The 17,681-nt window shown below is 47.3% G+C and overlaps 1 protein-coding gene across 2 annotated transcripts in view; it reads right to left on the reverse strand.

The window, feature by feature from the left end:
• LOC106588078 (insulin-like growth factor 1 receptor) overlaps positions 1 to 17,681 on the reverse strand; it is a 113,035-nt gene that overhangs the window by 8,576 nt on the left and 86,778 nt on the right. The window contains exons 14-17 of one of the 2 annotated variants that reach the window (XM_082969878.1): positions 17,034 to 17,141; positions 8,853 to 9,018; positions 8,603 to 8,732; positions 300 to 434 (exon numbers count right to left, since the gene is read on the reverse strand). In XM_082969878.1, the coding sequence (XP_082826004.1) occupies positions 300 to 434; positions 8,603 to 8,732; positions 8,853 to 9,018; positions 17,034 to 17,141 (539 nt within the window). The other variant, XM_082969879.1, reaches the window with a different exon arrangement.

A 17,681-nucleotide genomic window follows, 5' to 3' on the forward strand; every position in this document is an offset into this window, starting at 1 on the left:
GAGAGAGACAGCGAGAGAGAGACAGCGAGAGACAACGAGAGAGAGAGAGATATTATCTTAGGGTTGTACTGCCAACACAGACGCATCAACTCAACCCTACGATAAGCATGACTGGTATTCCCACCAATGAACAGGCTGAAAAGCATTATTTCGCTAAAGAATTTTTCTTCTCCCGGACGGCACCAATTATATGTGTGCGTGTGTGTGTGTGTGTGTGTGTGTAACCCACAGCATATCAGGGCATGTGTGTGTGTGTGTGTGTGTGTGTGTGTGTGTGTGTGTGTGTGTGTGTAACCCACAGCATATCAGGGCAGTTGTCTGGTTTGTCCAGCAGTCCTCCGTCCATAACGAAGCGCAGCACCTGCTCGTTGGACATCCCCTGGTAGGGCTGCTCTGCTAGCGTGGCGATCTCCCATAACACCACCCCAAAGGACCTGCAGAGAGACGAGACGGGGTTATAACACCCTGGGGTTATAACACCACCCCAAAGGACCTGCAGAGAGACGAGACGGGGTTATAACACCCTGGGGTTATAACACCCTGGGGTTATAACACCACCCCAAAGGACCTGCAGAGAGACGAGACGGGGTTATAACACCCTGGGGTTATAACACCACCCCAAAGGACCTGCAGAGAGACGAGACGGGGTTATAACACCCTGGGGTTATAACACCCTGGGGTTATAACACCACCCCAAAGGACCTGCAGAGAGACGAGACGGGGTTATAACACCCTGGGGTTATAACACCACCCCAAAAGACCTGCAGAAAGACGAGACGGGGTTATAACACCACCCCAAAAGACCTGCAGAGAGAGAGGAGAGACGGGGTTATAACACCCTGGGGTTATACACCCTGACTAGAGGTCGACCGATTATGATTTTTCAACGCCGATTATTGGATGAGCAAAAAAGCCGACACCGATTAATCGGCCGATTTAATATTTTAAAAAATATATATATATTTTTTTATTTGTAATAATGACAATTACAACAATACTGAATGAACACTTATTTTAACTTAATATAATACATCAATTTAGCCCCAAATAAATAATGAAACATGTTCAATTTGGTTTAAATAATGCAAAAACACAGTGTTGGATAAGAAAGTAAAAGTGCAATATGTGCCATGTAAGAAAGCTAACGTTTAAGTTCCTCGCTCAGAACATGACAACATATGAAAGCTGGTGGTTCCTTTTAACATGAGTCTTCAATATTCCCAGGTAAGAAGTTTTAGGTTGTAGTTATTATAGGAATTATAGGACTATTTCTCTCTATACCATTTGTATTTCATATACCTTTGACTATTGGATGTTCTTATAGGCACTTTAGTATTGCCAGTGTAACAGTATAGCTTCCGTCCCTCTCCTCGCTCCTACCTGGGCTCGAACCAGGAACACATCGACAACAGCCACCCTCGAAGCAGCGTTACCCATGTAGAGCAAGGGGAACAACTACTCCAAGTCTCAGAGCGAATGACGTTTGAAACGCTATTAGCGCGCACCCGGCTAACTAGCTAGCCATTTCACATCGGTTACACCAGCCTAATCTTGGGAGTTGATAGGCTTGAAGTCATAAACAGCGTAATGCTTGAAACACAGCGAAGAGTTGCTGGCAAAACGCACGAAAGTGCTGTTTGAATGAATGCTTACGAGCTGCTGCTGCCTACCACCGCTCAGTCAGACTGCTCTATCAAATCATAGACTTAATTATAATATAATAAACACACAGAAACACGAGCCTTAGGTCATTAATATGGTCAAATCCGGAAACTATCATCTCGAAAACAAAACGTTTATTTTTTCAGTGAAATACGGAACCGTTCCGTATTTTATCTAACGGGTGGCATCCATAAGTCTAAATAATCCTGTTACATTGCACAACCTTCAATGTTACGTCATAATTACGTAAAATTCTGGCAAATTAGTTCGCAACGAGCCAGGCGGCCCAAACTGTTGCATATACCCTGACTGCGTGCAATGAACGCAAGAGAAGTGCCACAATTTCATGTTAGCAGGCAATATTAACTAAATATGCAGGTTTAAAAATATATACTTGTGTATTGATTTTAAAGAAAGGCATTGATGTTTATGGTTGGGTACATTGGTGCAACGACAGTGCTTTTTTTCGCAAATGCGCTTGTTAAATCATCACCCGTTTGTCGAAGTAGGCTGTGATTCGATGAGAAATTAACAGGCACCGCATCGATTATATGCAACGCAGGACAAGCTAGTTAACCTGGTAATATCATCAACCATGTGTAGTTAACTAGTGATTATGTTAAGATCGATAGTTTTTTATAAGATACGTTTAATGCTAGCTAGCAACTTACCTTGGCTTCTTGCTGCGCTCGCATAACAGGTAGTCAGCCTGCCATGCAGGCTCCTCGTGGAGTGCAATGTAAGGCAGGTGGTTAGAGCGTTGGACTAGTGTTAAAGGAATTCCTGCTTGAGTGTAAATGATTAAATAATTATACTCTGAATTTAGGGATATGGTCTATATAGCCTGTAGAATGAGTAACTAAAGGTTTTTAAGCATAAGTCTCATGAGATTGACTAGGATAGGAGAGGAATAGAGGTCTTAACTAAAGGGTTTTAAGCATAAGTCTCATGAGATTGACTAGGATAGGAGAGGAATGGAGGTCTGTGTGTTTAAGTAAACATTAAGAACTGTTAAACTGTGGTTGACCTGCCCGAGCTCGAACCCTCCAGGTTTCCCTGATCTCAGAGTACTAAAATACTGTAAGCTGGGTAAGACTTTACGGTGTTGAGAGTTCTGGGGAAGAACAATGAACTCTCCTTAGTGTTAGTGTGTTAGTGTGTAATGTGTAGTGTGTAATGTGTAATGTTAGTGTGTAGTGTGTAGTGTGTTAGTGTGTAATGTGTAGTGTGTTAGTGTGTAATGTGTAGTGTGTTAGTGTGTAGTGTGTAATGTGTAGTGTGTTAGTGTGTAGTGTGTAGTGTGTTAGTGTGTAATGTGTAGTGTGTTAGTGTGTAATGTGTAGTGTGTTAGTGTGTTAGTGTGTAATGTGTAATGTTAGTGTGTAGTGTGTAGTGTGTTAGTGTGTAATGTGTAGTGTGTTAGTGTGTAATGTGTAGTGTGTTAGTGTGTAGTGTGTAATGTGTAGTGTGTTAGTGTGTAGTGTGTAGTGTGTTAGTGTGTAATGTGTAGTGTGTAGTGTGTAGTGTGTTAGTGTGTAGTGTGTTAGTGTGTAATGTGTAGTGTGTAATGTGTAGTGTGTAATGTGTAGTGTGTAGTGTGTTAGTGTGTAGTGTGTTAGTGTGTAATGTGTAGTGTGTTAGTGTGTAATGTGTAGTGTGTAGTGTGTTAGTGTGTAATGTGTAGTGTGTAATGTGTAGTGTGTAATGTGTAGTGTGTAATGTGTAGTGTGTAATGTGTAGTGTGTAGTGTGTTAGTGTGTAATGTGTAATGTGTAGTGTGTTAGTGTGTTAGTGTTAGTGTGTAATATGTAGTGTGTAGTGTGTTAGTGTGTAGTGTGTTAGTGTGTAGTGTGTTAGTGTGTAGTGTGTTAGTGTGTAGTGTGTTAGTGTGTAATGTGTAGTGTGTAATGTGTAATGTGTAGTGTTAGTGTGTTTGTGTGTAGTGTTAGTGTGTTTGTGTGTAGTGTTAGTGTGTTAGTGTGTAGTGTGTTAGTGTGTAAGTGTGTTAGTGTGTAAGTGTGTTAGTGTGTAGTGTGTAGTGTGTTAGTGTGTAGTGTGTAGTGTGTAGTGTGTTAGTGTGTTAGTGTGTAGTGTTAGTGTGTAGTGTGTTAGTGTGTAGTGTGTTAGTGTGTAGTGTGTTAGTGTGTAGTGTGTTAGTGTGTTAGTGTGTTAGTGTGTTAGTGTGTTAGTGTGTAGTGTGTAGTGTGTTAGTGTGTAGTGTGTAGTGTGTTCGTGTGTAAGTGTGTAGTGTGTAAGGTTAGTGTGTAATGTTAGTGTGTAGTGTTAGTGTGTAGTGTGTTAGTGTGTTGTGTGTAGTGTGTAGTGTGTTCGTGTGTAAGTGTGTTCGTGTGTAAGTGTGTTCGTGTGTAAGTGTGTTCGTGTGTAAGTGTGTTAGTGTGTAAGTGTGTTAGTGTGTAGTGTTAGTGTGTAGTGTTAGTGTGTAGTGTTAGTGTGTAGTGTTAGTGTGTAGTGTTAGTGTGTAGTGTTAGTGTGTAGTGTTAGTGTGTAGTGTTAGTGTGTAGTGTTAGTGTCTAGTGTTAGTGTCTAGTGTGTTAGTGTCTAGTGTCTAGTGTGTAGTGTGTTAGTGTGTAGTGTGTAATGTGTAGTGTGTTAGTGTGTTAGTGTGTAAGTGTGTAGTGTGTAGTGTGTTAGTGTGTAATGTGTAGTGTGTTAGTGTGTAGTGTGTAGTGTGTTAGTGTGTAGTGTGTAGTGTGTTCGTGTGTAAGTGTGTTCGTGTGTAAGTGTGTAGTGTGTAAGGTTAGTGTGTAATGTTAGTGTGTAGTGTTAGTGTGTAGTGTTAGTGTGTAGTGTGTTAGTGTGTTAGTGTGTAGTGTGTAGTGTTAGTGTGTAAGTGTGTAGTGTGTAGTGTGTTAGTGTGTTAGTGTGTTAGTGTGTAGTGTGTTTGTGTGTAGTGTTAGTGTGTTAGTGTTAGTGTGTTAGTGTGTAGTGTGTAGTGTGTTAGTGTGTTAGTGTGTTAGTGTGTTAGTGTGTAGTGTTAGTGTGTAGTGTGTTAGTGTGTAGTGTGTTAGTGTGTAGTGTGTTAGTGTGTTAGTGTGTTAGTGTGTAGTGTGTTAGTGTGTAGTGTGTAGTGTGTTAGTGTGTAGTGTGTAGTGTGTTCGTGTGTAAGTGTGTTCGTGTGTAAGTGTGTAGTGTGTAAGGTTAGTGTGTAATGTTAGTGTGTAGTGTTAGTGTGTAGTGTGTTAGTGTGTTGTGTGTAGTGTGTAGTGTGTTCGTGTGTAAGTGTGTTCGTGTGTAAGTGTGTTCGTGTGTAAGTGTGTTCGTGTGTAAGTGTGTTCGTGTGTAAGTGTGTTCGTGTGTAAGTGTGTTCGTGTGTAAGTGTGTTAGTGTGTAGTGTTAGTGTGTAGTGTTAGTGTGTAGTGTTAGTGTGTAGTGTTAGTGTGTAGTGTTAGTGTGTAGTGTTAGTGTCTAGTGTTAGTGTCTAGTGTTAGTGTCTAGTGTTAGTGTCTAGTGTGTTAGTGTCTAGTGTCTAGTGTGTAGTGTGTTAGTGTGTAGTGTGTAATGTGTAGTGTGTTAGTGTGTTAGTGTGTAAGTGTGTAGTGTGTAGTGTGTTAGTGTGTAATGTGTAGTGTGTTAGTGTGTAGTGTGTAGTGTGTTAGTGTGTAGTGTGTAGTGTGTTCGTGTGTAAGTGTGTTCGTGTGTAAGTGTGTAGTGTGTAAGGTTAGTGTGTAATGTTAGTGTGTAGTGTTAGTGTGTAGTGTTAGTGTGTAGTGTGTTAGTGTGTAGTGTGTAGTGTTAGTGTGTAAGTGTGTAAGTGTGTAGTGTGTAGTGTGTTAGTGTGTTAGTGTGTAGTGTGTTTGTGTGTAGTGTTAGTGTGTTAGTGTGTAGTGTGTAGTGTGTAGTGTGTTAGTGTGTTAGTGTGTTAGTGTGTAGTGTGTTTGTGTGTAGTGTTAGTGTGTAGTGTGTAGTGTGTTAGTGTGTTAGTGTGTTAGTGTGTAGTGTGTTTGTGTGTAGTGTTAGTGTGTTAGTGTGTAGTGTGTTAGTGTGTTGTGTGTAGTGTGTAGTGTGTTCGTGTGTAAGTGTGTAAGTGTGTTCGTGTGTAGTGTTAGTGTGTAGTGTTAGTGTGTAGTGTTAGTGTGTAGTGTTAGTGTGTAGTGTTAGTGTCTAGTGTGTTAGTGTCTAGTGTCTAGTGTGTAGTGTGTTAGTGTGTAGTGTGTAATGTGTAATGTGTAGTGTGTTAGTGTGTAAGTGTGTAGTGTGTAGTGTGTTAGTGTGTAATGTGTAGTGTGTAGTTTGTAGTGTGTTAGTGTGTAATGTGTAGTGTGTAGTGTGTAATGTGTAGTGTGTAGTTTGTAGTGTGTTAGTGTGTAATGTGTAGTGTGTAGTGTGTAGTGTGTAGTGTGTAGTGTGTTAGTGTGTAGCGTGTAAGTGTGTAGTGTGTAGTGTGTAGTGTGTAATGTGTAGTGTGTTAGTGTGTAGTGTGTAGTGTGGTAGTGTGTAGTGTGTAGTGTGGTAGTGTGTAGTGTGTTAGTGTGTAGTGTGTAGTGTGTTAGTGTGTTAGTGTGTAGTGTGTTAGTGTGTAGTGTGTTAGTGTGTAGTGTGTTAGTGTGTAATGTGTAGTGTGTTAGTGTGTAGTGTGTTAGTGTGTAATGTGTAGTGTGTAGTGTGTTAGTGTGTAGTGTGTTAGTGTGTAGTGTGTTAGTGTGTAATGTGTAAATGAGAAGCCTGGTATATAATAGATGTTTTGTTGTATGAACTGCAGAGCGCTCTACTGAATAAACAATTTTGATTCTTGTAAGCTGGTTATTAAACCAGAATCTAACACATTATGGATGACAGACTGAGTATTTTAATTGAAGTTAACATTGAGAACATAATTCTCTTAACAACTAGTAACCAGCAGGTTAACCCGCTGTCCCCCTGAACGAGGCAGTTAACCCGCTGTCCCCCTGAACGAGGCAGTTAACCCGCTGTCCCCCTGAACGAGGCAGTTAACCCGCTGTCCCCCTGAACGAGGCAGTTAACCCGCTGTTCCCCTGAACGAGGCAGTTAACCCGCTGTTCCCCTGAACGAGGCAGTTAACCCGCTGTCCCCCTGAACGAGGCAGTTAACCCGCTGTTCCCCTGAACGAGGCAGTTAACCCGCTGTTCCCCTGAACGAGGCAGTTAACCCGCTGTCCCCCTGAACGAGGCAGTTAACCCGCTGTCCCCCTGAACGAGGCAGTTAACCCGCTGTTCCCCTGAACGAGGCAGTTAACCCGCTGTTCCCCTGAACGAGGCAGTTAACCCGCTGTTCCCCTGAACGAGGCAGTTAACCCCCTGAACGAGGCAGTTAACCCACTGTTCCCCTGAACGAGGCAGTTAACCCACTGTTCCCCTGAACGAGGCAGTTAACCCACTGTTCCCCTGAACGAGGCAGTTAACCCACTGTTCCCCTGAACGAGGCAGTTAACCCACTGTTCCCCTGAACGAGGCAGTTAACCCACTGTTCCCCTGAACGAGGCAGTTAACCCACTGTTCCCCTGAACGAGGCAGTTAACCCACTGTTCCCCTGAACGAGGCAGTTAACCCACTGTTCCCCTGAACGAGGCAGTTAACCCACTGTTCCCCTGAACGAGGCAATTAACCCGCTGTTCCCCTGAACGAGGCAGTTAACCCGCTGTTCCCCTGAACGAGGCAGTTAACCCACTGTTCCCCTGAACGAGGCAGTTAACCCGCTGTTCCCCTGAACGAGGCAGTTAACCCGCTGTTCCTAGGCCGTCATTGAAAATAAGACTATTTATCTAGGCAAGTCAGTTAAGAACACAAAGGCTCCTCTCGGCAAATCTGTGGCCAAAAATACCGATTACCGATTGTTATGAACACTCGAAATCGGCCATAATTAAAATCGGCCATTCCGATTAATCGGTCGACCTCTAACCCTGACCCTACACACCCTGGGGTTATACACCCTACACACCCTGACCCTTAGTAGTGTACACTCTGTGTGCTGTCATTTGGTTTAGTAGTGTACACTCTGTTTGCTGTCATTTGGTTTAGTAGTGTACACTCTGTTTTCTGTCATTTGGTTTAGTAGTGTACACTCTGTGTGCTGTCATTTGGTTTAGTAGTGTACACTCTGTGTGCTGTCATTTGGTTTAGTAGTGTACACTCTGTTTGCTGTCATTTGGTTTAGTAGTGTACACTCTGTGTGCTGTCATTTGGTTTAGTAGTGTACACTCTGTGTGCTGTCATTTGGTTTAGTAGTGTACACTCTGTGTGCTGTCATTTGGTTTAGTAGTGTACACTCTGTGTGCTGTCATTTGGTTTAGTAGTGTACACTCTGTTTGCTGTCATTTGGTTTAGTAGTGTACACTCTGTGTGCTGTCATTTGGTTTAGTAGTGTACACTCTGTTTGCTGTCATTTGGTTTAGTAGTGTACACTCTGTGTGCTGTCATTTGGTTTAGTAGTGTACACTCTGTGTGCTGTCATTTGGTTTAGTAGTGTACACTCTGTTTGCTGTCATTTGGTTTAGTAGTGTACACTCTGTGTGCTGTCATTTGGTTTAGTAGTGTACACTCTGTTTGCTGTCATTTGGTTTTGTAGTGTACACTCTGTTTGCTGTCATTTGGTTGGAACGGGCCTTGTGTTCCACTCCGTCTCAAAACATCACCAGGTTAAATGGGGTTCAGGCTCTGCTTGGCTCCCTTCCTTTTAAAATGTCGTCCCCTCCTGGAAGTGAACTGCTCCGTCCTCATGGAAATGAGAGGGTGAACAGGTGAACGGGTGAACGGGTGAGAGGGTGAACGGGTGAGAGGGTGAATGGGTGAATGGGTGCAGTTACCAGACATCGGAGGTGGTGGTGAACACTCCATCTTTAAGGGAATGGGTGAGAGGGTGAGCGGGTGAGAGGGTGAACGGGTGAGAGGGTGAACGGGTGAGAGGGTGAATGGGTGAGAGGGTGAACGGGTGAGAGGGTGAATGGGTGAACGGGTGCAGTTACCAGACATCGGAGGTGGTGGTGAACACTCCATCTTTAAGGGACTCGGGTGACATCCATCGGACCGGCAGCAATCCCTTTCCTCCTTTACGGTAGTAGTCTGTCTCGTAGATGTCTCTGGTCATACCAAAATCTACCTCACACACAGGGAAGACAGGGGGAAATGACTTAACATGCATGTATCAATATACTAGGCTAAATTACAAGTCTAATTGAAGTGTAATTCTTTAGGAGGAAGTCCGTCTGTCCGTACCACCTATCTTGACGGTGTAGTCGTCTGCCACCATGCAGTTCCTGGCGGCCAGGTCTCTGTGGACAAACTTGTTAGCGTTGAGATAAGACATCCCGTCCGCTATCTCCCCAGCCATCTGAATAATCTTCTTCAGAGGTGGGAGGTTGAGACTGTAGGACTGGGACGGCTGTAGAGGAGGAGAGAGGAGAGGAGAGGAGAGGAGAGGAGAGGAGAGGAGAGGAGACGAGACGAGAGGAGAGGAGAGGTTAGAGTCCATCTGAATAATCTCCTTCAGAGGAGGAAGGTTGAGACTGTAGGACTGGGACGGCTGTAGAGGAGGAGAGAGGAGAGGAGAGGAGAGGAGAGGAGAGGAGACGAGAGGAGAGGAGAGGTTAGAGTCCATCTGAATAATCTCCTTCAGAGGAGGAAGGTTGAGACTGTAAACTCACTGGAGAATAAACTGGATAAACTCTGGAGATTATCCTACCAACAGGACATTAAAAACTGTAATATCGTATCCTGTAATACATGTTTCACCGAGACGTGGCTGAATGACGACACTGATAATATACAGTTGGCTGGGTTTTCCGTGCATCAGCAGGACAGAACAGCTTCGTCTGGTAAGACGAGGGGTGGCGCTGTGTGTCTATTTGTCAATTACAGCTGGTGCTTAAAGCGAGTGAGGGAGATATGAGTCTCCAGCTTCAGTGATTTTTGCAATTCGTTCCAGTCATTGGCAGCTGAGAACTGGAAGGAAAGGCGGCCAAAGGAGGAATTGGCTTTGGGGGTGACCAGTGAAATATACCTGCTGGAGCGCGTGCTACGGGTGGGTGCTGCTATGGTGACCAGTGAGTTTGGCGACGAATATAAAGTGAGGGCCAGCCAACGAGAGCGTACAGGTCGCAGTGGTGGGTAGAATATGGGGCTTTGGTGACAAAACGGATGGCACTGTGATAGACTGCATCCAATTTGCTGAGTGTTGGAGGCTATTTTATAAATGACATCGCCGAAGTCAAGGATCGGTAGGATAGTCAGTTTTACGAGGGTATGTTTGGCAGCATGAGTGAAGGATGCTTTGTTGCGAAATAGGAAGCCGATTCTAGATTTAATTTTGGATTGGGGATGCTTAATGTGAGTCTGGAAGGAGAGTTTACAGTCTAACCAGACACCTAGGTATTTGTAGTTGTCCACATATTTTAAGTCAGAACCGTCCACAGTAGTGATGCTGGACGGGCGGGCAGGTGCGGGCAGCGATCGGTTGAAGAGCATGCATTTAGTTTTACTTGTATTTAAGAGCAGTTGGAGGCCACGGAAGGAGAGTTGTATGGCATTGAAGCTCGTCTGGAGGTTAGTTAACACAGTGTCCAAAGAAGGGCCAGATGTATACAGAAGTATACAATAGTACATCATGCTAAACAGTTGACCACACTTTCTACCAAGAGAGCCGTCTATTTACCACCACAAACCGATGCTGACACTAAGACACTAAGACAGCCAACTATTACCGACGAGCAGCATTGTAGAAACTAAATACATTACAAGGAACGTCTTGATTAGTGTTATGTTAGCTAGCTAGCTACAAAGTTGCTTTGTTTCATGACAAGGTGTAGTACTGAAACTATCGAGGTTACCTTGCCAGCTACACATTCAAAGTCAACAACGCAGCCACTGCTAGCTAGCCTACTCCACCAGCCAGCAGTACTGTATCATTTTTCGTCATTTTTAGTCAATAAGATTTTTGCAACGTAAGCTTAACTTTCTGAACATTTGAGACGTGTAGTCCACTTGTCATTCCAATCTCCTTTGTATTAGCGTAGCCTCTTCTGTAGCTTGTCTACTATGTGTCTGTCTATCCCTGTTCTCTCCCCTCTGCACAGGCCATACAAACGCTCCACACCGCGTGGCCGCTGCCACTCTAACCTGGTGGTCCCAGCGCGCACGACCCACGTGGAGTTCCAGGTCTCCGGCAGCCTCTGGAACTGCCGGTCTGCGGCCAACAAGGCAGAGTTCATCTCAGCCTATGCTACCCTCCAGTCCCTAGACTTCCTGGCGCTGACGGAAACATGGATTACCACAGATAACACTGCTACTCCTACTGCTCTCTCCTCGTCTGCCTACGTGTTCTCGCATACCCCTAGAGCATCGAGCCAGCGGGGTGGTGGCACTGGAATCCTCATCTCTCCCAAGTGGACATTCTCTCTTTCTCCCCTGACCCATCTGTCTATCTCCTCATTTGAATTCCATGCTGTCACAGTTACCAGCCCTTTCAAGCTTAACATCCTTATCATTTATCGCCCTCCAGGTTCCCTTGGAGAGTTCATCAATGAGCTTGACGCCTTGATAAGTTCCTTTCCTGAGGATGGCTCACCTCTCACAGTTCTGGGTGACTTTAACCTCCCCTCGTCTACCTTTGACTCATTCCTCTCTGCCTCCTTCTTTCCACTCCTCTCCTCTTTTGACCTCACCCTCTCACCTTCCCCCCCTACTCACAAGGCAGGCAATACGCTTGACCTCATCTTTACTAGATGCTGTTCTTCCACTAATCTCATTGCAACTCCCCTCCAAGTCTCCGACCACTACCTTGTATCCTTTTCCCTCTCGCTCTCATCCAACACTTCTCACTCTGCCCCTACTCGGATGGTATTGCGCCGTCCCAACCTTCGCTCTCTCTCTCCCGCTACTCTCTCCTCTTCCATCCTATCATCTCTTCCCTCTGCTCAAACCTTCTCCAACCCATCTCCTGATTCTGCCTCCTCAACCCTCCTCTCCTCCCTTTCTGCATCCTTTGATTTCCTCTGTCCCCTATCCTCCAGGCCGGCTCGGTCCTCCCCTCCTGCTCCGTGGCTCGACGACTCACTGCGAGCTCACAGAACAGGGCTCCGGGCAGCCGAGCGGAAATGGAGGAAAACTCGCCTCCCTGCGGACCTGGCATCCTTTCACTCCCTCCTCTCTACATTTTCCTCTTCTGTCTCTGCTGCTAAAGCCACTTTCTACCACTCTAAACTCCAAGCATCTGCCTCTAACCCTAGGAAGCGCTTTGCTACCTTCTCCTCCCTCCTGAATCCGCCTCCCCCCCCCCCCCTCCCTCTCTGCGGATGACTTCGTCAACCATTTTGAAAAGAAGGTTGACGACATCCGATCCTCGTTTGCTAAGTCAAACGACACCGCTGGTCCTGCTCACACTGCCCTACCCTGTGCTTTGACCTCTTTCTCCCCTCTCTCTCCAGATGAAATCTCGCGTCTTGTGATGGCCGGCCGCCCAACAACCTGCCCACTTGACCCTATCCCCTCCTCTCTTCTCCAGACCATTTCCGGAGACCTTCTCCCCTACCTCACCTCGCTCATCAACTCATCCTTGACCGCTGGCTACGTCCCTTCCGTCTTCAAGAGAGCGAGAGTTGCACCCCTTCTGAAAAAACCTACACTCGATCCCTCCGATGTCAACAACTACAGACCAGTATCCCTTCTTTCCTTTCTCTCCAAAACTCTTGAACGTGCCGTCCTTGGCCAGCTCTCTTGCTATCTCTCTCAGAATGACCTTCTTGATCCTAATCAGTCAGGTTTCAAGACTGGGCATTCAACTGAGACTGCTCTTCTCTGTGTCACGGAGGCTCTCCGCACTGCTAAAGCTAACTCTCTCTCCTCTGCTCTCATCCTTCTAGACCTATCTGCTGCCTTTGATACTGTGAACCATCAGATCCTCCTCTCCACCCTCTCCGAGCTGGGCATCTCCGGCGCGGCCCACGCTTGGATTGCGTCCTACCTGACAGGTCGCTCCTACCAGGTGGCGTGGCGAGAATCTGTCTCCGCACCACGTGCTCTCACCACTGGTGTCCCCCAGGGCTCTGTTCTAGGCCCTCTCCTATTCTCGCTATACACCAAGTCACTTGGCTCTGTCATATCCTCACATGGTCTCTCATATCATTGCTATGCAGATGACACACAATTAATCTTCTCCTTTCCCCCTTCTGACAACCAGGTGGCGAATCGCATCTCTGCATGTCTGGCAGACATATCAGTGTGGATGACGGATCACCACCTCAAGCTGAACCTCGGCAAGACGGAGCTGCTCTTCCTCCCGGGGAAGGACTGCCCGTTCCATGATCTCGCCATCACGGTTGACAACTCCCTTGTGTCCTCCTCCCAGAGTGCTAAGAGCCTCGGCGTGACCCTGGACAACACCCTGTCGTTCTCCACTAACATCAAGGCGGTGACCCGATCCTGCAGGTTCATGCTCTACAACATTCGCAGAGTACGACCCTGCCTCACACAGGAAGCGGCGCAGGTCCTAATCCAGGCACTTGTCATCTCCCGTCTGGATTACCGCAACTCGTTGTTGGCTGGGCTCCCTGCCTGTGCCATTAAACCCCTACAACTCATCCAGAACGCCGCAGCCCGTCTGGTGTTCAACCTTCCCAAGTTCTCTCACGTCACCCCGCTCCTCCGCTCTCTCCACTGGCTTCCAGTCGAAGCTCGCATCCGCTGCAAGACCATGGTGCTTGCCTATGGAGCTGTGAGGGGAACGGCACCTCCGTACCTTCAGGCTCTGATCAGGCCCTACACCCAAACAAGGGCACTGCGTTCATCCACCTCTGGCCTGCTCGCCTCCCTACCTCTGAGGAAGCACAGTTCCCGCTCAGCCCAGTCAAAACTGTTCGCTGCTCTGGCACCCCAATGGTGGAACAAGCTCCCTCACGACGCCAGGACAGCGGAGTCAATCACCACCTTCCGGAGTCACCTGAAACCCCACCTCTTTAAGGAATACCTGGGATAGGATAAAGTAATCCTTCTAACCCCCCTAAAGATTTAGATGCACTATTGTAAAGTGGTTGTTCCACTGGATATTATAAGTTGAATGCACCAATTTGTAAGTCGCTCTGGATAAGAGCGTCTGCTAAATGACTTAAATGTAAATGTAAATGTAAGACCGCACTCAACAAGCTGAAAAAGGACATAAGCAAACAAGAACATGCTCATCCAGAGGCGGCGCTCCTAGTGGCTGGGGACTTTAATGCAGGCAAACTTAAATCAGTTTGACCTCATTTCTACCAGAATGTCACATGTACAACCAGAGGGGAAAAAAACTCTAGACCACCTTTACTCCACACACAGAGACGCATACAAAGCTCTCCCTCGCCCTCCATTTGGCAAATCTGACCATAATTCTATCCTCCTGATTCCTGCTTACAAGCAAAAATTAAAGCAGGAAGTACCAGTGACTCGCTCAATACGGAAGTGCTCAGGTGAAGGGGATGCTACGTTAAGGGACTGTTTTGCTGCACAGACTGGAATATGTTCTGGGATTCATCCAATGGCATTGAGGAGTTTACCACATCAGTCACCGGCTTCATCAATAAGTGCATCGACGACGTCGTCCCCACAGTGACCGTACGTACATATCCCAACCAGAAACCATGAATTACAGGCAACATCCACACCGAGCTAAAGGCTAGAGCTGCCGCTTTCAAGGAGCGGGACACTAATCCGGACACTTATAAGAAATCCCGCTATGCACTCAGACGAACCACCAAACAGGCAAAGAGTCAATACAGGACTAAGATGGAATCCTACTATACCAGCTGATGCTCGTCGGATGTGGAACGATTACGGACTACAAAGGGAAACCCAGCCGCGAGCTGCCCAGTGAAGCGTGCCTACCAGACCAGCTAAATGCTTTTTATATGCTTGCTTCGAGGCAAGCAACACTGAAGCATACATTAGAGCACCAGCTGTTCCAGACAACTGTGTGATCACGCTCTCCGTAGCCAATGTGAACAAGACCTTTAAACAGGTCAACATTCACAAGTCCGCAGGGCCAGACAGATTACCAGGACGTGTACTCAGAGCATGTGCTGACCAACTGGCAAGTCTCCACACTGACATTTTCAACCTCTCCCTTACCGAGTCTGTAATACCAACATGTTTCAAGCAGACCACAATAGTCCCTGTGTCCAAGAACACTAAGGTAACCTGCCTAAATGACTACCGCCCTGTAGCATGTCGGCAGCCATGAAGTGCATTGAAAGGCTGGTCATGGCTCACGTCAACACCATCATCCCACTCCAATTTGCATACCTCTCCCTATCAGATCCACAGATGACAATCTCAATTTCACTCCACTTTCCCATGTGGACAAAAGGAACACTTAAGTGAGAATTCTGTTCATTGACTACAGCTCAGAGTTCAACACCATAGTTCCCACAAAGCTCATCACTAAGCTAAGGACCCTGGGACTAAACACCTCCCTCTGCAACTGGATCCTGGACTTCCTGACGGGCCGCCCCCAGGTGGTAAGGGTAGGAAACAACACATCTGCCACGCTGATCCTCAACACGGGCACCCCACAGGCGTGCTTAGCCACTCCTGTTTAGTCCCCCTCACGACTCCAACGCCATCATTAAGTTTGCTGACGACACAACGGTGGAAGGCCTGATTACAGACAACGATGAGACAGCCTATCGGGAGGAGGTCAGAGACCTGGCAGTGTGGTGCTAGGACAACAACCTCTCCCTCAACATGAGCCAGACAAAGACAAAGGAGATGATCGTGGACTACAGGAAAAGGAGGGCAGAACACGCCCCCATTCACATCGACAGGGCTGTAGTGGAGCGGGTCAAAAGTTCCAAATTCCTTGCTCTCCACACCAAGACAGTCATGAAGAGGGCACGACAACATCCTCAAAAAGTTATACAGCTGCACCATCGAGAGCATCCTGACCGGTTGCATCACTCCCTGGTATTGCAACTGCTCAGCATCCGACTGCAAGGCGCTCGAAGGTAGTGCGTACGACCCAGTACATCCCTGGGGCCAGGCTCCCTGCCATCCAGGACCTCGACACCAGGCTCCCTGCCATCCAGGACCTCTATACCAGGCTCCCTGCCATCCAGGACCTCTATACCAGGCTCCCTGCCATCCAGGACCTCTATACCAGGCGGTGTCAGAGGAAGGCTCATATATTTTGAAAACTCCAGTCATCCAAGATCAAGACTGTTCTCTCTGCAACAGCACGGTACCGGAGCACCAAGTCCGGGTCCAAAAGGCTCCTTAACCCCAAGCCATAAGACTGTTCTCTCTGCTACCGCACAGTACCGGAGCACCAAGTCCGGGTCCAAAGGGCTCCTTAACCCCAAGCCATAAGACTGTTCTCTCTGCTACCGCACAGTACCGGAGCACCAAGTCCGGGTCCAAAGGGCTCCTTAACCCCAAGCCTTAAGACTGCTGAACAACTAATCAAAATGGCCACCCAGACTATTTTGTTAACTATTTCTTGAACAGCATAGTTGGTTAAGGGCTTGTAAGTAAGCATTTCAAGGTAAGGTCTACACCTGTTGTATTCGGCGCATGTGATAAATACAATTGTATTTGATTTTTAGTGACCTCAGGTGGTAGGGGTCATGATGAGGGGTTAGGGTTAGGGGTCAGGATGAGGGGTTAGGGTTAGGGGTCAGGATGAGGGGTTAGGGGTCAGGATGAGGGGTTAGGGGTCAGGATGAGGGGTTAGGGGTCAGGATGAGGGGTTAGGGGTCAGGGTCAGGGGTAGGTAACTTACGTCTTTAGCCCGTAGTGACCTCAGGTGGCTAGGTGGTAGGGGTTAGGGGTCAGGATGAGGGGTTAGGGGTCGGTAACTTACGTCTTTAGCCCGTAGTGACCTCAGGTGGCTAGGTGGTAGGGGTTAGGGGTCAGGATGAGGGGTTAGGGGTCAGGGGTAGGTAACTTACGTCTTTAGCCCGTAGTGACCTCAGGTGGCTAGGTGGTAGGGGTTAGGGGTCAGGATGAGGGGTTAGGGGTCAGGGGTAGGTAACTTACGTCTTTAGCCCGTAGTGACCTCAGGTGGCTAGGTGGTAGGGGTTAGGGGTCAGGATGAGGGGGTAGGGGTCAGGATGAGGGGTTAGGGGTCAGGGGTAGGTAACTTACGTCTTTAGCCCGTAGTGACCTCAGGTGGCTAGGTGGTAGGGGTTAGGGGTCAGGATGAGGGGGTAGGGGTCAGGATGAGGGGTTAGGGGTCAGGATGAGGGGTTAGGGGTCAGGGTTAGGGGTAGGTAACTTACGTCTTTAGCCCGTAGTGACCTCAGGTGGCTAGGTGGTAGGGGTTAGGGGTCAGGATGAGGGGGTAGGGGTCAGGATGAGGGGTTAGGGGTCAGGATGAGGGGTTAGGGGTCAGGGTTAGGGGTTAGGGGTCAGGGTTAGGGGTAGGTAACTTACGTCTTTAGCCCGTAGTGACCTCAGGTGGCTCTTCAGATCTCCTTTAGTCATCAGCTCCATGATGACCAAGGTGGGCTGGCCCTGCGAAACCACACCCAGCAGACGCACCTGCACCAATCACAGCACACAAATGACATCAGTGGTCAGAGCCCACATCCTGAACTGACAAACAGGGGGCTCCTCATTTGTTCACAGAAACATAAGACAGGACAGGACAGGGATCAGGTCAACATCTAGACAGGACAGGGATCAGGTCATCATCTAGACAGGACAGGGATCAGGTCATCATCTAGACAGGACAGGGATCAGGTCATCATCTAGACAGGACAGGGATCAGGTCAGCATCTAGACAGGACAGGGATCAGGTCAACATCTAGACAGGACAGGGATCAGGTCAACATCTAGACAGGACAGGGATCAGGTCAACATCTAGACAGGACAGGGATCAGGTCAACATCTAGACAGGACAGGGATCAGGTCAACATCTAAACAGGACAGGGATCAGGTCATCATCTAGACAGGACAGGGATCAGGTCATCATCTAGACAGGACAGGGGGTGTGGAGAATGAGGTATTATGCTTTATGTTGTCTCAATGTTTCTGTCCGCTGTGTTTTCGTGTCCTGCATCATACCACGCTGTGTGTGTG

This window comes from Salmo salar, chromosome 26 (assembly GCF_965601325.2).
Source record: "Salmo salar chromosome 26, fSalSal1, whole genome shotgun sequence".
NCBI classification, from domain to species: domain Eukaryota; kingdom Metazoa; phylum Chordata; class Actinopteri; order Salmoniformes; family Salmonidae; genus Salmo; species Salmo salar.